The 21,665-nt window shown below is 35.0% G+C and overlaps 1 protein-coding gene across 3 annotated transcripts in view; it reads right to left on the bottom strand.

Annotated features, from left to right (window-relative positions):
* Positions 1 to 21,665, bottom strand: part of CEP350 (centrosomal protein 350kDa) — a 133,732-nt gene that overhangs the window by 15,973 nt on the left and 96,094 nt on the right. For all 3 annotated transcript variants that reach the window (XM_010850164.1, XM_010850163.1, XM_010850165.1), the window contains 5 exons: positions 15,912 to 16,123; positions 13,712 to 13,856; positions 7,727 to 7,887; positions 4,844 to 4,980; positions 2,086 to 2,168 (listed from right to left, as the gene is read on the bottom strand). In XM_010850164.1, coding sequence (XP_010848466.1) covers positions 2,086 to 2,168; positions 4,844 to 4,980; positions 7,727 to 7,887; positions 13,712 to 13,856; positions 15,912 to 16,123 — 738 coding nt within the window. The remainder of the gene's footprint in view (positions 1 to 2,085; positions 2,169 to 4,843; positions 4,981 to 7,726; positions 7,888 to 13,711; positions 13,857 to 15,911; positions 16,124 to 21,665) is intronic.

Genomic DNA, 21,665 nt, shown 5'->3' with positions numbered 1-21,665 from the left:
GCATCTCACACGCTAGTAAAGTAAGGCTCAAAATTCTCCAAGCCAGGCTTCAGCAATACATGAACCGTGAACTTCTAGATGTTCAAGCTGGTTTTAGAAAAGGCAGAGGAACCAGAGACCAAATTGCCAACAACCACTAGATCATCAAAAAAGCAAGAGAATTCCAGAAAAACATCTATTTCCGCTTTATTGACTGCCAAAGCCTTTGACTGTGTGGATCACAATAAACTGTGGAAAATTCTGAAAGAGATGGGAATACCAGACCACCTGACCTGCCTCTTGAGAAACCTATATGCAGGTCAGGAAGCAACAGTTAGAACTGGACATGGAACAAGACTGGTTCCAAATAGGAAAAGGAGTACGTCAAGGCTGTATATTGTCACCCTGCTTATTTAACTTCTATGCAGAGTACATTATGAGAAACGCTGGGCTGGAAGAAGCACAAGCTGGAATCAAGATTGCCGGGAGAAATATCAAGATATGCAGATGATACCACCCTTATGGCAGAAAGTGAAGAGGAACTAAAAAGCCTCTTGATGAAAGTGAAATAGAGTGAAAAAGTTGGCTTAAAGCTCAACATTCAGAAAACAAAGATCATGGCTTTTGGTCCCATCACTTCATGGGAAATAGATGGGGAAACAGTGGAAACAGTGGCTGACTTTATTTTTTTGGGCTCCAAAATCACTGCAGATGGTGACTGCAGCCATGAAATTAAAAGATACTTACTCCTTGGAAGGAAAGTTATGACCAACCTAGATAGCATATTCAAAAGCAGAGATATTACTTTGCCACCAAAGGTCTGTCTAGTCAAGGCTATGGTTTTTCCAGTGGTTATGTATGAATGTGAGAGTTGGGACTGTGAAGAAAGCTGAGCACCGAAAAATTGATGCTTTTGAACTGTGGTGTTGGAGAAGACTCTTGAGAGTCCCTTGGACTGCAAGGAGATCCAACCAGTCCATCCTAAAGGAGACCAGTCCTGGGTGTTCATTGGAAGGAATGATGCTGAAGCTGAAACTCCAATAGTTTGGCCACCTCATGTGAAGAGCTGACTCACTGGAAAAGACCCTGATGCTGGGAGGGATTGAGGGCAGGAGGAGAAGGGGACTACAGAGGATGAGATACCTGGATGGCATCACCGACTCGATGGACATGAATTTGGGTTAACTCCAGGAGTTGGTGATGGACAGGGAGGCCTGGCGTGCTGTGATTCATGGGGTCGCAAAGAGTCGGACACGACTGAGCGACTGAACTGAACTAAACTGAAAAATCTGAAGTTTGGTATAATTTTTTAAGTGTTGTCTTAAGTTATAAAATTAAGAAAAATGAATCAAAGTTTATGGAGAAATTGATTCTCAAATTATGCAAACACAGTATTGGATGAAGCATATTACATATGTTTTTCAAATAGAAAAGCAATAAAGGAGGGACAAATGTACTAGTATATATACTTCTAAAAGAATGAATTTTCCCAGGGACTTCAACTAACCTCTTGAATGTAAAAAAAAAAAAAACAACCCAAAAAACACCTATTTCTGCAAATATTAGCACTTTAAAGAAGAAAATAATTAAGATTCAGTGAACCAACAAACCAAGAATTAAAAGTTTTGAATTCAAATTGCTGCTTTGTCATTACTGCCAGGTAGGCTTTTTCATGCCTCAGTTTTAATTCCTCATTTAATTATACTTTATTTTCAATAGTTCTTATTTTTATTTGGACTCGACTGAAAAAAATGTATATAACCACACAGCTGAGAAATAGTGGAGGCCAACAATTACACAATCAGATGCAAAATCTGATTAAGGGAGAATTTTGAGATGCTGATGACACCCTCATAGCCATTTTAGATCAATGTCTTTATGATTCAGTTTTTGTCAGTTACTGGGACAATAAAGACTGATTCATATAACTTATGCATAACCCGTAAATCACTTTAAAATATAAAAGTAACTTAAAATATTAAATGATCTACTATCTTTAGAAAATTCACTTTTTAACCAAATAACTTAGAGGCAGAATTGCATAGGCATTTGTATAAATCTTTAGCCCATGTAGATACAGTGTGATTATTTTTTCTAGTTACATACCAACATGTTCAGCAATAGACTCCAGGGATCCTCTGGATCGTTCTGAGTCTGCCAGTGATTTCCAATTCTTTGCTGTTTCAGATCTTAAGCAGAAAAATTAATAAACAGAAATAAATGTATTGCTGCTACTATAATAACTGGTAACAGAAAGCAGTCGAATTGACTAGACGACTTCTTTCTACTCCACAGGAAGTACTCCAACCGTTGCCATTTCACCAAGCCTATTTCTGGCCTTCGTGACTCTCAATAGATGATCTTGCCTCTTTTAATAAGAAAGAGAGAGGCCATCAGCATGAACCTTTTTACCTACAAATTCATCTATATTCACAGCCATCTCAATTGCCTTTCCTTCTGTCTCCAAGGAGAAAAAGGTGTACCTCTTACATTTGCTCAAATTTCTTTCTGCCCCAAATCCCATAATTTCCACAGTCTCACTGACAATATCCCTCAACTAACCATTCTTTTTTCTACAATCGTTAGTCCTTCAATCTGGTGATTTTTTTTCCCCTTTAGCTTATATGTATACCTCAAGCTTAAAAAAAAAAGATTCCCTCCTTTAATATTGGACTATAGCCGATTTACAATGTTGTGTTAGTATCAGCTGTAAAGTGATTCAGTTACACATACACATATATTTATTCTTTTTCAAATTCTTTTCCCATTTAAGTTATTACAGAATATTGAGCAAAGTTCCCCTCCCCCCATTCTTTATTCCTTCATCTGATGCTACACTACTGTTCTCTTTTATGCTTTAATTTGACATTTACCATCTTCATTTTCTTGCTTTCTTTTTATTTGCAAAGTCATATTATATGCCTTCTACTCCTATTTCTTCCTAATCTCCTCAAAGGTTGCTATTTTATCATATCTAGTACTTGGCTCTCTTTTATTCTCTCTGAATGAATACTTTCTTTGGGTGAAGAAGGTTTATCCAAATGTTGCCATATTTATTGCCTCAACCATGATCTATATGTTGATCATCCCTATATATATATATACACACACATATGTATAAACCTAACATCTTTCCTGGATAATTCCACTTAGATGAACTATAGATACCTTAAAATTAACATTTTAAAACCAAAATCTTAAGTCTCCCACTGAGGAACACCTGATTTTCCATTTAGGTTAGTGTAACTTTGACTCAACCAACTACTACTTAAGAGAAATATGACATTCAGCATTCCCATATAACTTTAATTAGTCAAGTATACTTCTTCAATATTCCTAAAATCTATCTCCTATCTCTATTCTTATTACAGTGGATTATCTGAGGCCTGGCTTAGACTACTGTTATCCCTGCTTCTAAACTTATCCCTTTCTATCTTTCCTTCATACTGTAGTCAAAAAGATTTCTCTAAAGAGAAATATGATTCTATCATTCTCCAGTTAAAATACTTAGTAGCTTGGTTAATAAAACTATAAAAACCCTTAATCGAATGTAGAAATTAAAGTAAAACTTACATATAATGTAACATAAAGGGAAAGTATATATACAACAAAAATACAAAATCTAACTATAAAAAAACCCGAGAAAGAAATATATCTAATTGTTGATGTCTGCTGTTTTGGGACAGTTATGAATGATATGATTTAAATTTATTCCTTTTTACCACTTCCCTCAATATTTTAGTAGCAATTATAATAAAACTAATACACAGTGCTAACTTTGTGTGTTAGACCCTGCCCTAAGTTAAGTCTTTTAACCCTGATAACAAGTTTACTACTCAGGTGTTCTTATAGGGATATAAATCCTGATTAAAAAACTGAAGTACAGAGAGGTTAAATAACTTGCCCCTAATTAAATAGCTGGCTGGTGCTGGAGCCAGGATTTAAACCCAGGTAATGCTAAATTAATTGTAATGAGTCTGTGTAATGTTTCTAAGAAACAAAAAATATCCTAAAATATTGCCTTTAAGGTTTCACATCTTCTAAGAAAGTGAATAAGAAAATACTAAAAATGCTTGAGTACAATATTATCACAATCTGTTTTTTACTTTTCCAGTTTCTTCTCCTAACTCTGGTAATATCCTATGGCATTCAGCTTCCATGATATGCCAAGCTCTTGATTGCTTTTAGTCACTCATCAGTGCCTCTCTGCAATACCCACTACTTCAGTCCCACTGACCTACATAACCTCTGCTCGTTGTTCAAAATTCATTTTAAATCCTTATATATCATATTATATATTCTAATGGTGCTACTCTGTATCTTCTGTATTTGCATTCAATGATTGCATAATATTCTATCCCTGGAAAGAACCATCATTAACAGGGTTATTCACCTATTTCTGGATATAAAGACTGCTTCCAGTGTTTACTTAATATAAAAGATGTTATGATATACATGTTCATGCAAATAGATATTTTTGGTAGTTTATATTTTTTCAAGCTAAATTTTCAGATGGGGAATTATTGAGTCAAAAGTTACAGACTGTTTTTGACTTTTGAAACATTGCCAAATTGTTTTTCACAACAACTATACCAACTTACAAAGCTGTAACAACAATGCTGGAAGTATTATTTTCACTGCACCCTCCAGATTTCAGAATATATTTTTAAATCTGTGCCTTATTATAAATTTGATTTGTGATTATATCATAAACAACAAATTTACTTTAGTGACACTAAAACCATAAACCAGTATTCTCACTTCTACAATTTCACAGTTACTCAAAAGTTAGCTTCAACTAAAAATCTTTCCTTATTTCTTTTGCAAATAAGGCAGGATATAGGTTAGTTATCAAAATTTCTACCTGTGCAGTGGAAGGGACTTGATCTTGGGTTTTTCAGAAGTTGAGGAGAGCGTTTTAATCTGAGGCTTGGCTGTTGGTGAAGTTTCCAAATCTCGGCTAAGCTCAGCTTCAGTTTTCTTAATGAATTCATCGTATGACTACGTTTAGGAAAATCAGAGGAGTCAATGTACAGAATTTTTAAAAACTATCTTAACTTAGAAAACTAAACATTTAATGGTAAAATATTCAAACAGTAAAAAAGATATTAATATAAAATTTTTACTCCCTGCATCAGTATTATTTCTCAGAGTTCTAAAATTAGTTATTTGCATAGCCTTCTTGAAATAGGTTATGTATAAGCAAGATGTATAATGTAACACTAATATCAATTAGGAAATGATATAATCTCAATTACAGAAGCGTAATACTTATGAAGCAATAATTCAGGCCCTGCCATATTAAAAAAACTCTTTAGCTGATTATATAATTATTCTTTAAAGGATGTCCTAATACTTTCCTGATATTTTTAAGTTCAGCCATTGCACTGAGTTTCAATGGCAGTAAGCTTCTTAAGGGAATCTGTACTTTGGGAATAGAGATCTCAAGGAAAGAGAAGGGAGTGGTTGAGAGCATAATAGTACAGAATTGCAAAAATACTTCGTAGTTATTAGTCATTCTATAAATAAAGCTTCACTAATTTATATAGTATACTATATACATATACTATAATTATAAAATCTAAATAAAGAACTTTTTATTGCCTTTATTTAAATCATTTAATATAATATTGAATGAGATGGATCTTTATATTTTTCTCTAGATATTTTTCTGGTTGATGTATCTATTATTGAACTTTTGGGGCAATGCTATTCAATGTAATAGTATTTCATTTAGCTTTTAATTGGTCCTCATGACCTTTGGCCACCTGATGCGAAGAGCTAACTCATCTGAAAAGACCCTGATGTGGGGAAAGATTGAGGGCGGGAGGAGAAGGGGATGACAGAGGATGAGGTGGTTGGGATAGCATCACTGACTCAATGGACATGGGTTTGGGTGGACTCCAGGAATTGGTGATGGACAGGGAGGCCTGGCGTGCTGTGGTTCATGGGGCTGCAAAGAGTTGGACACGACTGAGAGACTGAACTGAACTGAACATGACCTTCAGCAGTACTTTTAAATCGTGGGCCCCAGCTTAGGCCAATTAAATAAAAATCTCTGGGAGTGAGCCTGGATATTTGTATTTTTCAAAAAACCTCCTTGATTAATTCTAATGTATAGTCAGATTGAGCACTACAGACCTATAGGATGAAGTTCAAACTCATCAGTCTGATTTCTAAAGCCCTAAATTTGATCTTCATTTTAAAATTTTGTTTCTCACTACTTTTCAGCATGGTCACTGAATCTTAATCACTTTTCTTCTAAACACATGTGCAAGTTACAATTCCTGTTCCCATCTCTGTGTTGTGTACTAATGTAAATGTCTTATCTTCTCCAGATCTGTTAGCAGGTTTATCTTCTATGTGGAAGACAGTGTAGTGTAATGGTAAGGCCACAGAATTTGGAATTCAAGCTAAATTAAAATCCTAGTTTTAACACATTTGAGCTGCATCTCTCTGGATATCATTAATTTCACTGAAACTCAGTTTCCTCATCTGTAAAACAGGGATAGTAATATCCACACCTTGTTGCTTTGACGATAAAGTGAAAAATATGTGTACAGTAATTAGCCAAGTTTCCAGCACATAAAAAGGTCCTTGAATATTTGATTAAATTAATAAACACATTAATAAAGGAGAATACATGTTTGGTTTTAGCACACAAGGATGATTAAAATAACAGAAATTTTGCCCAAACAAAAACCTTTTTAGCACTTAGAGCACCTGGAGTCCAACCAATGAAATCAACTGCCTTGAAAATCTGAAACTTGTTATTACTGAAAGTGACTGAGAAGAAACTGAATGACGTCAGGTGAGGCCTTCAGAAGGGGTTCTTATGATACAGGAAGTTCAGACTGGTTCTGTAATGAATATGGTGTTTAGGAATACTAGGCTGACAGAATGCATGTAAGCCATAGGGAAGCAACCAGAGGCAAGGACATGTAAGAGTAAGAGGCTGTGCACACTACAGCGGTAAGAGGACATCAGGTTCCAAATAGCTTGATGTCAGTAGGAATGGAAAGGGGCAAGCAAGATTTATGAAAAAAGAAATCAATGGGATCTGATAACTGAATGAATAGGAAAAAACAGAATGAGAAAGATATAAAAACTATAAAGTAATTAGCCCCCAATTAAATAAATTAATTTTAAAAATATTCAGAGGAATTTTCAGTAAAACCTTCTGTGCCCACATGCTTTTAAAGCTAAAAACAAAACAAACAAACAAAAACCAGGTTTCCAGAATTGGGTAGAATCAAATCAGGGAAGGCTGCTAGAGTTTGGAAGGAAACTCAAGTTTAAAGTTATCTTTAGGAGCTATTCAAATAGTACAAAGAATCATACTAATAAGCTGGGTGGCATGAAACACCATTCTGCAAAAAAAAAACAAAAACCCAAAGAAAAGAAAAGGCAGTTAACAGTTTCAATAGCCAGGATTATTTATCTAATGGTTCTTTCCTTAAGATGACATGGATATCAAGCTTACTTTCATAGGCCTAATCTTTCCTCTTTGGGGAAAAAACTCATTTTAATACTTTTACTATTTACTTTAATACTTGATATTATAATATTTAACATTTTAATATTTAATGCTTCAAGCAAGAGTTTGTTCAGACACGTCAGTTTCTTTGTTTTTAAAGTTAGGTTAAAATGTGCCACAAAACTAATATTGAAAATTTTTAATCTATCACTTTTTTAATGCTTAAAACATTTCTGGCTTCATGTTTGCACTAGCCTTCTTATATCTAACCTCCAATTGTTTGATCAGACTGGCTTCTTGGGCTTTGAGTCTTTCCTTTTGCCTTTTTTTCTGTTCCTTCTTTAGTTGGTCCACAACTGATTTTCTTTTCCGCAGCTCATCCTTCAGGGCTCTGATTCTACCTTCAATGTCACTCTGGTCAGATGTAGTTTCTGAAAGAGATATAAAACCTTTTAATGTCATTAAAAAAAAATAAATTCAGTAACTGTTAATAGAAAGCACCAATGTAAAGTTAATCTAACATTTAAAATTTTAGATTCAGAAAAAAATTATTGGTGATTTCCATCCTTTCTCCTAAATCTCTATGCAGGGGTGGGTGTGCGTCTTCCTGTTTATTTTCACCTTCTAATTGTGCTATTTTGAAACTGCAAATAAAGTTTGCAAATCTGAAGATACTCTGTCTTGATAAGTAGCTGGAAGTAGAAAAACTTTTGGTTAGCGGAATTTGGACATTCTTTAAGAATTTATTTCCTGGTAACAGGATAGCCATACTTAACTGTACCTCCTCTTGGTTATTAATAGATAGTTTGATAGTTTTAAAGTCATATTAAAATCAAACTAGAATTTTACCATTTGAAATTGATTGTGAGTCATCAGCTAATGGCTTAATATTATAAAAGGAGAGAGAAAAATTATAAAGAAATATACTTTGTGATAACCTTTGGAAGCTCTTAAAACATTTAAAATAATGAAATAAAGCTATAGTTCAATCTTATTTTCTTCCCAACAATTTAGACACATACATGCACACATACAAAGTAGATGTTTAGTCACAGCAAAATCATGAAAAAGACATTTCATTGTTAAGCATCACACAAATCTTATAAAAATAAGCATCATTAGGACTTCCCTGGTGGTCTAGTGGCTACGACTTGTGCTTCCAGTGCAGGGGGCCCAGGTTCAATCCCTGGTCAGGGAACTAGATCCCATGTGCTGTTCACATGTGGCAACTAAAGATCCAGCATGCCACAACTGAGACCCGGCACAGTCAAATGAACACTACTGACAACAAAATAAGCATCATTTAAAAACAGCTTATTTCACTACACATGGAAATTACACAGAAAAAAAATGACATCTCCTCCTTGAATCACACCATGGTGTCATTTCCACACGCTAATGATGAGTGAGGCATTTAATAGTCTTTTAAGAGAAATACTATTATATACAACTCTGAAGACTTAGATGCACATTATAACATTACACCATAAACAACCAGGTTTTTTTTTTTTTTTTTTTAAGCACTTCAGATTAAATTGCAAAGAACTAATCACAGAATTTATTTTGAAAAGTCCTTTTTTTGCAATGTGATCTAAATATCTTAATTAGAAATAATGACATCTAAGTTCCTGCTACTTTAGTCTCCTGACTTAAGGTGCATTAGGAAAATTATACCCAAAAAAAAAAAAAAAAGGAAAATTATACCCATCTTATGCCAGTAGTGCCATCAGACTGAACCCTGAGTGAATAGTGAAGTTCACTATTTACTGATCAACACTAATAAAATGAAGCAATAATAAAGGTCATTTTTAGCTTGGAATCTACTACTGGTAATTAGTAAGGTGTCTGTCACTTAATGATTTCTAGAACTGATGTGAAAATTAAATAAGATACATAAAGCATGTAGCACAGTACTTGGACTACTATAAAAAGCTCAATAAACGGTGGTAGTATTAGTACACATAAAACATTTTTATGTAGCCATATTTTATGTAACATATTTTTTGGTTTAAACCTAAAAAAGGTGGTGGTAAGGAGACAGCAACTGAGTATCTTCCTCTTGTTCTCCTTTAATTTCTGAAGAAAATAATAAATTCATTTATTTTTGGCTTAATTTATCGATTTTATTTATATATATTTTATTGAAGTACAGTTGACTTACAATGTTTCAGGTACACAGCAAGGTGATTCAGTTATACATATACACATATATTATTTTTCAGATTATTTTCCATTATAGGCTATTACAAGATATTGACTATAGCTCCCTGTGCTATACAGTAAATCTTTGTTGCATATCTATTTTTTAAAATTAGAAATCTAGCATTCTATTCATACTAAGTCAAACAAGTTGAGTCAAATGTCATACGTTTTTTAGTTAGGCAATATTACTTATATATAGGTATACAAAAACTTTTCTACTACGCTTGATAAAGGCTTGAGAAAGAATATCACAAAAAAGAGAAGATGGAGAAATTGGAAAACATAAACTAAGTGAAACGGGGGCACTGAATATGAAATAGAAAAAAAATGAAACGAACTAGATGAAAGTAAAAGATCATCATATAAGTCCAGTTGTTTTTAAACACAGCTGCTCATGAGAAACGTATCTGGAGCTTTGGGGGAAAAAAAGCAGATCTGGACATTTGATTTTTCAAAACATTCCAAGATAATCTGATATGCATTTGGATTTTAAAAAGTGATTACAGGTTTTTCTATTAAATGGTAGTTTTGATGATACAGAATTCAATTATTTTTCTGTTGAAACAATCATGATACAATGGTATTAAGTGAGTAATAGTTGCATAATCACAATAATAAAAGATGTTTATCAGTTTTCACAATCAATAGCCAGACAAAAAATAAAAGGTAATTACAACTGCAAGCCATAATGGGAATATGATTAATCTAATAATATAAAATAATTACATACAATCTGGGGGGTTAAGTAGAGTGATGTGGTAAGTGCAAATGCACCAACCACAAGACACAGACTGGCTGAGCAGATGAAAACATGTCCATGTATGCACTTCCACTTACCACATCACTCTACTTAACCCCCCAGATTGTAAGTATTTTATATTATTAGATTAATCATATTCCCATTATGGCTTGCAGTTGTAATGATCCTATTACCGTTTTCTTAATTGTTTCAGATTCATTTTCTGTAGGTCTTTTCCTTCTCCTGTGTTTCTTGCTTAGAGAAATTCCTTTAGCACTTGTTGTAAAGCTGGTTTGGTGGTGCTGAATTCTCTTACTTCTGCTTGTCTGGAAAGCTTTTTGATTTCTCCATTAAATCTGAATAACAGTCTCGCTGGGTAAAGTATTCTTGGTTGCAGCTTCTTCCCCTTAATCTCTTTAAATATATCATGCCATTCCCTTCTGGCATGTAGAGTTTCTATTGAAAAATCAGCTGATAGCCTGATGGAGTTCCCCTGTATGTTACCTGTCGTTTTTCCCTTGTTGCTTTTAACATTTTATCTTGGTCTTTAATTTTTGTCAGTTTGATTAGTATGTGTCTTGGTGTGTTCCTCCTTGGGTTTATCCTGCCTGGGACTCTCTGTGCTTCCTGGACTTGATTGACTAGTTCCTTTCCTATGTTAGGGAAGTTTTCAGCTATTATCTCTTGAAATATTTTCTCAGGTCTTTTCTCTCTTCTCCTGGGACCCCTCTAATGTGAATGTTGGTGTGTTTAATGTTGTCCCGAGGTCTCTTAGGCTGTCTCCATTTTTTTCTTTTTTCTATATTCTGTTCTGCAGCAGTGACTTCCACTATTCTGTCCTCCCTCATTTATTTGTTCTTCTGCTTCAGTTATTCTGCTATGGATTCCTTCTAGTATATTATTCTTCTCTGTTTATTCTTTAGTTCTTCTATGTCTTTGGTAAACATTCCTTGCATCTTCTCCATTGTTTTCCCGAGACCCTGGATCGTCTTCACTATCATTATTCTGAATTCTTTTTCTGGAAGGTTGCCTATTTCCACTTCACTTGGTTGTTTTTCTGGGGTTTTATCTTGTCCCTTCATCTGGGACATAACTTTCTGCTTTTTCATCCTGACTGACTTTCAGTAATGTGAGTTTTGTTTTAGCTGCTGTGGGACTGTTGATCTTGCTTCTTCTGTCTGCCCTCCGATGCAGGAGGCTAAGAGGCTTGTGTAAGCTTCCTGATAGGAAGGACTGGCAGTGGGAAAATCTGAGCCTTGCTCAGTAAAACTTAACCCAGTTATCTGCTGATGGGTGGGGTTGCACTGGCAGTTGTTCGGCCTGAGGTCTATGGGCACTATGGCAGGGTTAATGGCGGCCTCCAAGAGGGCTTACACCAAGGGGGACCTTCCAGGACTGCTGCTGCCAGTGTCCCCTTCCCTGTGGTGAGCCCCTGCCAACCCATGACTCCACAGGAGACCTCCGACATTAGCAGGTAGTTTTGGTTCAGTCTTCTACAGGGTGACTGCTCTTTTCCTCTGGGTCTTGGTGTGTGCAAGATTTTGTTTGTGCATTCCAAGACTGGAGTCACTGTTTCCCCTGCTGCTGCTACTGCTGCTACGTGACTTCAGTCGTGTCCAACTCTGTGTGACCCCATAGACGGCAGCCCACCAGGCTGCCCCGTCCCTGGGATTCTCCAGCCAAGAACACTGGAGTGGGTTGCCATTTCCTTCTCCAATACATGAAAGTGAAAAGTGAAAGTGAAGTCGCTCTGTCGTGTCCGACCCTCAGCGACCCCATGGACTGCAGCCTACCAGGCTCCTCCATCCATGGGATTTTCCAGGGAAGAGTATTGGAGTGGGGTGCCATTGCCTTCTCTGCTGTTTCCCCTAATCCTGTGAAATTCCTATAATCAAATCCCACTGGCCTTCAAGGTCAGATTCCCTGGGGATTCTCAGCCCCTTTGTGGGATCCCCAGGCTGGGAAGCCTGATGTGGGGTTTAGAACCTTCACAACAGTGGGAGAACTTCTTTGCTACTATTGGTCTCCAGTTTTTGGGTCACCCACCTGGCAGGTATGGGAATTTGATTTTATTGTTATTGTGCCCCTCCTACCATCTCGCTATAGCTTCTTTGACTTTGGACGTGCAGTATCTTTTTATGGTGGTTCTAGCATCCTCCTGTCAATGGCTGTTGAACATGCAATTTTGGTGTTCTCGCAGGAGACGAGTAGACGTCCTCTCAATTTGTTCTAGAGCTAAAAGGCTCTGAATCTTACTGGTAAGCTTTACGGTGATTTAATTAACAATTCTGAACAATAATTGGGGGTAGGACTGCAAGTTGAGCTGAAAATTATAACCTTTCTAAAATGAAATATAAACCCCATACCTTTGAATCTGCTAAAGCTGTGTATTCTTTTAGCTTGATAAACTTTATGTGCTTCCAGAACTTGAGATGTTACTTTGATAAAATTTTATAGGAGACTACTATACTTCCTATAACTTTGCCTCCAAAATGATTATTTTAAATGAGTATACTTTAAAAACTGGATATGTAAGCAGTGATCTTTTTAAATAAAAACATTTCTCAACTATAACTGTGAAGATTTAACAGAGATGATGAGAAACTTTAAGTTCAGATGAAAGACCATGTGAAATGTTTACATTTTTAAGAAGTAAAGAAACCAAAGTTCTACAAGTGAAAGGTAAAAAGAGATCAAATAAAAGTCTATGACAGTGAATGGGAGTACATTTTCCACATGCCCAAATCTAATTCTACTATATAGTGTTTATCATCAATAATATCTAAAGGAACCTCTAGAAAAATATTTTTTTATCCAAGTAACTCTCTAAATCAATGTATTGTCTTTATGGAATTCTCTCCTACAGGTTTTTTTTGGAAGAAAGGGGATAGGGGAAATGACAGGAAAATGAGACTTCTGTTGGCTGAAATACATCAAGACAGAATAACCTGATGAACAGAATAACTTGATTAAAATTATGTGCTGTCTGGTATAACAAGTTAAAAGTGCAGAGCACTATAGGAACACATAAGCAGCACCTGTCACACACAAAAAATTTAACAAATGTCTGATGAATAAATGACTACTAATGTCTAAGAACATAACAATTTATCATGGTTTGTATAATGAGGGATATAAATTATCAAGGGAAAGCAAAGAATTATGTAATTATGTAATTCAATTTTGGCAAGGAAAAAGCCTTTACAAATGAAACAGAGTATAACATTTTACCAGTCACATAGACAGACAAAGCTTATTAAAGAGAAATGCAAACATACTACAAAGAAAACTAACTCCTTCCTTGTTACTCTTACCTGACTGTGTCATAGATAATGACTCATCTGACCAACTATAACAATGTTGATGGGACTTGACGGGCAGACGACCGTGTCCTCCAGTCCTATGACTTCCTTTGCTAGACTCTTGCTTTGACACAGACATGCAGCTCTTGGGAGGTGACTGTTTAAACAGAAATCAAATAAGAACTGTTCTGTGATACAATTATTAAACTCTATTTAAAATGTAAGATACTAACAAGTTAAAGGTAATATTTACAAAGAATTTTAAATAACTTCATGAAATAAAAAGTGAAAAAAAGTTTGCAAATTACACAAAAGATTTCAACTTTTTTAAGTATATGGAAAAAGTTATTTAAAAGCATGCTTTTAAAGATGTTTATGATAAACTATGAGTGGCTACTGAATCAGTGATATTTACCCCTGTATTTAACTTTAAAAATACTAAATATGGGTGTACAGATATCTCTTCAACATAGTGATTTTACTTCCTTCTGATACATATCCACAAGTGCATTTGCTGGATCATTGGTAGTTCTTCATCAATAGATAAATGAATAAAGAAAATGTGACATCCACCCGCCACCCCCACCCCCACACAAATACTATTCAGTCATTAAAAAAAAGAAAAAGGAAATCCTGTCATTTGAGACAACATGAATTGATCTTGAGGGCACTTAACTAAGTGAAGAAAGTCAGAGAGAGAAAGACAAATATTTTATGATTTCACTTATATGTGGAATCCAGAAAAACTCCAACTCATAGAAAAAGAGATCAGATTTGTGGTCCCCAGAGGTGGGGAGTAGTGGGTAGGGAACTGGCTGAAGCTGGTCAAAAGGTATCAGTTTCCAGTTATAGGATATATAAGTACTGGGGATATAATGTACTACATGACGACTATATTTAACACTGCTGCATGGTATGTTTGAAAGTTGCTAAAAGAGTAGACCCTAAAAATTCTCATCACAAGGAAAAAAATGTTTTTGTAACTATACAAGATGATGGATATTCACTAAACTTACTGTAGTGATCATTTCACAATATGTGTATGTCAAGTCATCATGCTGTACACTTTAAACTCATGCTGTACACTTTAAATTCACAGTGCTAAATGTCCATTATATGTCAATAAAACTGAAAAACATTTAATACGAAATAGGTACTATCTTTACGGAAGAAAAGAAGAAGATAGGAAAGGGGGGAGGGAAGAAAATAAGAGCATAAGAAGACTGCCCACACTAGATTATTTATCACAAAGGGAGTAATTTCTACCCTGGTATCAAGAGGAAGTGAATAAGCCTGATGTGGTTCCTAACTGTTATATCATCACTTCCTTTCCCTGCAATGGTGGGCAAGTTACTCAGTCTGGTAAGCTTCAGAGTGGGGCTTAAAACATTATCTAAAGAATTGCTGTGAGGATAATCTACATAAGGCATTCAGCACACTACCTGTCACTTGACAAACACCCAATAAATATTACTTTTTATTATAAAAGTGACTTTAAGGCACACTAGCTTTGACTTTCTTATATGGTCTATTTCCAACTTAGGTGGATTCTTTTTTCAAACACAAAGTGGCTTTTACCAATGTTTTTGTTCACTTATAGTATTTAATATTATTACGCTAATCCTTCATACACATTATAAAATTAAGCTTAGAAAAAGCTAAATTTCTAGCTTAAGGTTTTACTAGACAGTTTTTTACTAAAGTATAGAATTAAGGGCAATGTGAAAAACCTCTTTATTCTGAAGTGACTATTATTCTAATTTAGAATCCATATCCATTTCAGATCTGCCTTAAAGAGATGAAACCACTACTATGATTAAGAAGTATAGAGCAGTCATTAACTAAATTATAGAAAAGGCACACTGGTATGGTTTAAGGTCTTATTGTTTCTATTATGTGACAAATCGCAGACTTTAATAAGAACTTGCCCCACACATTATCTTTATTAAAGACTTTAGAAGTTCCTATCTTTGTTTATTAAAAACTTCATAGCATATAATTTTATAAATGCCACTAAAGCTAAAATTCATATATTTATAAATTTTTAGGAGTCAATGAAAAGCTTTATTTCTATTCAAATGTCATGTACTGTACATTACAGGTATGGGTGATAGTCAATGCTTCCTTAATAGCAAGAATATAAGTTAATAATATACCTTTCAGATAGGTTTTTTGTAAAGAACCTTTAAGATATAAATATATATTAACTTACATGTTTACTAGGCGAGGTAGAAGATTCTAGTTCTTGTGAAAAAACCATGTCTTCAGTACGTATACTATGATCTGGACTCCCAGGATGCTCCTGAACTATAGACTCAGATGGTATATACTCAACAGCAGGGCTGCCCAATTCTTCTGGAATAGAGCTTTCACTGTGTAGCTGAGAGTAGGAAGGTACTGGAGATTCTGTTTCACTCACTATTTCTAGAAGAGAAGGTGAAAACAAGAAAAAGTACACAATCATAGTCAAGGGAAATGCTCATCTGTTAGACTTTACATTTGTTTTTAGCATGATTTCACTAGTTGCATTTAGATATATTTTTTAATCCCATCACTTAATGAATCACATTTACTGTTAACATCCTTAAGTCTAAGAATTTTGGCTGATCCAAACTGAGAGACATTATCTGTAACACAGAGTCAGCAATGATAATGATAACCTGAGTGTCTGTAAAGATGCAATTACAACTCGTATTTGTTTAGGAAAATGGAAACATATGGAAATCAATCACTTTGGAAAGCAATTTGGGAGTATTTGGTAAACATGAAAAAACACTTTATGATCTAGAGATTCTACTTCTAGGTATATATCCTAGAGAAATCTTGTATACATGCAGCAGGAGACATATACATGGTTATCAGCAGTGTTGTTATAATAGTAAAAAACTAAGTAAAATGATGACAACTGCAGCAATGAAATTTTAAAAGACGCTTACTCCTTGGAAGGAAAGTTATGACCAACCTAGATAGCATATTGAAAAGCAGAGATATTACTTTGCCAACAAAGGTCTGTCTAGTCAAGGCTATGGTGTTTCCAGTGGTCATGTATGGATGTGAGAGTTGGACTATAAAGAAAGCTGAGCGCCGAAGAATTGATGCTTTTGAACTGTGGTGTTGGAGAAGACTCTTGAGAGTCCCTTGGACTGCAAGGAGATCCAACCAGTCCATTCTAAAGGAGACCAGACCTGGGTGTTCAATTGGAAGGATTGATGTTGAGGCTGAAACTCCAATACTTTGGTCACCTCATGGGAAGAGCTGACTCATTGGAAAAGACCCTGATGCTGGGAAACACTGAGGGCAGGAGGAGAAGGGGACGACAGAGGATGAGATGGTTGGATGGCATCATTGACTCGATGGACATGGGTTTGGGTGAACTCCGGGAGTTGGTGATGGACAGGGAGGCCTGGCGCGCTGCGGTTCATGAGGCCGCAAAGAGTCGGACACGACTGAGTGACTGAATTGAACTGAAGTAAAATGAATAAATTGTGGTATATTTATAAACTGAAATGCTACACAGCAATACAAATGAATGAACTGTATGCATCGAGATATACTATGAATTTTACTCAGCACTTTTGGAACATGTAGCACTATCTTGCCTCTGGAATTTCCTGTCCACTGTGGCCTCAGCTCTAAGAAAACAAATACTTTTGACAGTAAACAGAAAATTCTTGATATTATACTTGTATGATCTTAAGAATGTACACTGCTTTCATTCTGTCACCATGGATATAATGCCCCACAAGGATTAAGTTATACTTTGGCTCAATATCGGTAAAATTTTATATCAGTTACTATTATTATCACCATGTGCTCAGTCATGTCAGACTTCTTGCGATCCCTTGGACTATAGCCTGTCAGGCTCTTCTGTCCATGGGATTTCCCGGGCAAGAATACTGGAATGGGTTGCTATTTCCTTCTCAGGGGATCTTCCTGACCTGGGGATCAAACCCATATCCTGGCAGTCAAATCCTTTACCACTGAGCCACCTGAGAAGCCCAACAAAAGAAATACCTATACCCCAAAGAATGTTTTACTTTAATAAACATTTAAAAAATTACATTTAATAAACTGCCTGTATATACCATATTTTGTTTATCTACTTATTTGTTGATAGCCACTTGGGTTTTTCATCATTTGGCTATTGTGAATAATGCTGCTATAAACATGGGTGTACAAATAGCTCTTTGAAAACTTGGTTTCAATTCTTTTTGGTATATATGTATATAAACCCAGAAGTGGAATACAGTAATTCTATTTTTAATTTTTTGAGGTACTGATATACCATTTCCATAATAGTTACAACTACTTTACATTCCCATCAGCACTGCACACAGGCACCAATTTCTCCAAATCCTTGTCAACATTTTTTTTTTGAGAATAGCTTTCCTAATAGATGTGAGTATGTATTTCACTGTATTCCTGACTTTTGAAGAGTTATATTTCAATAGGAGTCTAGCAACATTTTTACGCTTTTAAAGAAATACGGACTATAGCAGAAAAACACTAAAACTTTGTAAAATGTTTAATCTGTAGGTGTTGTCCAATATGGTAGCCATCAGCCTCATGTTGCCACTTAAATAGCAATTAAGTTCAATTTCTCAGTTCTACCAGCTAAATTTCAAGTGCTCAATAGCCATTTAAAAAATCAGGCTTTTGAAAAGTCTCAAGAGCTCTTCCCTGAATAATATTTTATGTTTTATGAAAGAAAGATACATGGCTTAAACTCCTTAATGATGGACATCTGTCAGATTTCTTGGACCCCAAGCTTACTTTTAATCCCTCATTGATTATTTGATGATTTCCTGCCACATGAGTTCCTTGTCACCCAAGACAGAACCCAGAAAAGCCAATTGCCAGCTTCCTTGCTGGGCACTGGAACTTGGGCATTGAAACTAGGTGTCCCAGTAGAAGACCTCATTACAAAAGTGAATAACCTGAAAAAGAAGGCTCCATGTGGACTCTACTTTAGGTGGCTTTTGGTAGTGACAGTGGATTTTTCAGAGGTTGCAAAGTGGTGCAGAAGCAGCATGAATGGGGAATGACAAAAACAGTAGTTTTCTTTAGTGCTCTGGTGAGTAACTGCTAGAGCAGTCTTCTCATCAAGCCAGTTCTCTGGTATGGTTTTAGAACTTCTTCTAGAAGCTCAGTGTAGAGCTGGCTCTCCAGTCAACTCAAAATTTTATGAACCACTACATGGTCTTCAGAAAGTTACTTTTCTGCTTGGTCTTAGTAAACTTCAGTTATTCCAACAATGTGCCCTAATAGGTACACACAATTCTTTTTCTTAATTTTTCTTTTACTTACGTCATTTAGCTCATTAACTACACTACTCCTAAGCAATATTTGGTGAGATTGAAATTGTCTTTAGCTCATTTACCCAGTAACACTTTCCATGATCATATAGGTCAACAGTTCCTGACATATGGAGGTTTGAATAACAACAACTAGTCTTGATTTGCCCTCCAGACATGGTTGGAAATGTTTTCTACTTCTATTACAGCCAATGATGAAACCTGAGAAATTGAATCTGTTTACTAGGTCCTCTTAGATTTCCTTTCAAGATGGACAAGTCTAGCAGAATTTGAGGCTACAGAATGAGGATGTGGAAACTGACACAGAAGCCTTTGCTGAAGAAATTAAATAAAAATTGTTAAGGATAAAAAGGAACACTACAGATGAACTGCATTTACTGTATCATTAGTTTTATGTATCACTTGGTATGTATAGCTAAACAATATATCATTTAGTTTTGTTTGCTTTTAATTTTCTATAAAAGAAATCAAGCTGCTTGCAGTCTCCTGTGATTTGAGGTTCTTATATGTTGACTTGTATACTGTAATTTTTTTATCTTTACTGAGCATAATATGTAAATATATCACAATTTATTAATCCATTTTCCTATTTAATGTGGGTGGTTTCCTTTTTCCCCCCTGCCATTTCAAATACTGCTGTTATATATCTCCTAGTATAGATAAATACTTATAGATATCTATATGTATATCTCTATAATATCAGTATTTATAGATAGCTTTATTTATATCCATTTATTATCTATGTAAAAGTTCTCTAGAGCAGTAGTTTTAAGATTTTTTTTTTACCTTTATCATAGTATTTATCCTTACTATGTATGACATAATGATATTTTCTATTCTATTTCAATTTTAAACAATGCTGACTATAATCCACTAAATAGATTTCATGCATCTCTAATGGTACAAACCAGAACTTGAAAAACAATGCTATAAGACAGCAGTTCCCAAACATTTTGGTCTCAGGACCACTTTACACTCTGTAAAAGTACTGAGGACCCCCCAAAACTTTAGTTTATGTAGTTATAGACACAGTTATTTCTATCAGTATTTACAATATAAATTAAAATCCATAAAATTTTTAATTAATTAAAAATAAGAGTAATAAACCTTTATGTGTTAACATAAATTATATTTTCTAAAATTCAACACAGTGAAAGTGAAAGTGAAGTCGCTCAGTCCTGTCCAACTCTTTGCGACCCTGTGGACTATAGCCCACCAAGCTCCTCTGTCCATGGGATTCTCCAGGCAAGAATACTGGAGTGGGTTGCCATTTCTTTCTCCAGGGGATCTTCCCGACCCAGGGATCGAACCCAGGTCTCCCGCATTGCAGGCAGATGCTTTAACCTCTGAGCCACCATAGTACTTATTTTGAAAAAATGAAGTTTAATTGAAAGGAGAGAAACTTTTATTGACACAGTAAAATAAAATCTTTAATGGCTGGCTTAACAGAAGATAGGTGGATTCTGATATTTGTTTCTGTATGCAATCTGTGGTTATATGTTGATTTGGCTGAAGCGTATGCAGAAAATCTGGCTTCACACAAACGATACATAATAAGAAAAGGGAAGAGTATTTTAACAGTATTTACAGGTAACTGGATATCCTTTTTTAATGCCACACCAAAAGTGGACAATTAGTAGTTTCTTAAATGTTAGCTGTAATGTGAAATCTTACACCATTATCAGTGAACTTTTCATAATCTGTTGCATTAAAATCCACAGTCTGATCTTTCACCTTAATAGGATCTTTTACCCATACGCGATTTTCTAATCCTCACTGGTCATTTGGAAAATATTGGTTCACTGAGTTATTAGGAAGATCTTTTCAAATATTCACACATTTTATCACACAATATTAAAAGATGACTTTGACTGATACCATCACTCATACCAGAGAAGTCTGGAAAGCAGTCAAGCTCACAACAGGGGAAATAGCATTGCTAAAAGCCCTAATCTTCACTTGAAAGTTTTAATTTTATTATCAACAATAAACACTATCAGTTGTTTTTCTTGAAAAGTCAGAGCTGCTTCATTTATTTCTGAAAAATTGCTTATAAATACTCAAGACTGAATAAACACAGTTTGTTGGTCATTTAAGTAAAAATGGTACCAAATGAAAAAAATGGCTAGTTCAGTTTGCAAATCAAATAACTAGCTTTTCTTCAAGATAAATGTCATGCTTTGGCAAACACAAGTGCTTTTTGAATATTTTCTATTTGGTCACACAAAATATTAAAAAGATACGTACGCAAAGTTGAGATTCAATAATATTTAAATTAATTACACAAATATTTAAAATTACATTAAGTGTAAGAATGGCACATTTCTACTGTGAGTACAGGGTTGTGAACAGTACGACGACCACTATGTGATTTGGCTCTACTGCCTTGATTCATATTAACGCATCAGCAATTTTACCCACCATTATTTTTATTCTATCAGTGTAAAGTTGACACAGTAGAAAAGGCAAACAACATGTCAGTATTATTCAGACCTTCTGAAAGGATCTCAGAGACCAAGGACCATACTTTAGGATTTATACTTGGCAATGGAATTGCTGAATTACAGGGCATACATACCTGGCTCTATTATTTTTATTATTTTATTGATGATTTTTAATGCCTCACCTTTCAACCTGTTTTTCAAAGTAGG

The sequence above is a fragment of the Bison bison genome, unplaced genomic scaffold (genome assembly GCF_000754665.1).
Source record: "Bison bison bison isolate TAMUID 2011002044 unplaced genomic scaffold, Bison_UMD1.0 scf7180017864289, whole genome shotgun sequence".
NCBI classification, from domain to species: domain Eukaryota; kingdom Metazoa; phylum Chordata; class Mammalia; order Artiodactyla; family Bovidae; genus Bison; species Bison bison.
The sequence above is the reverse complement of the archived record's forward strand: the minus strand, read 5'-3'. Positions and strand labels throughout refer to the sequence as shown.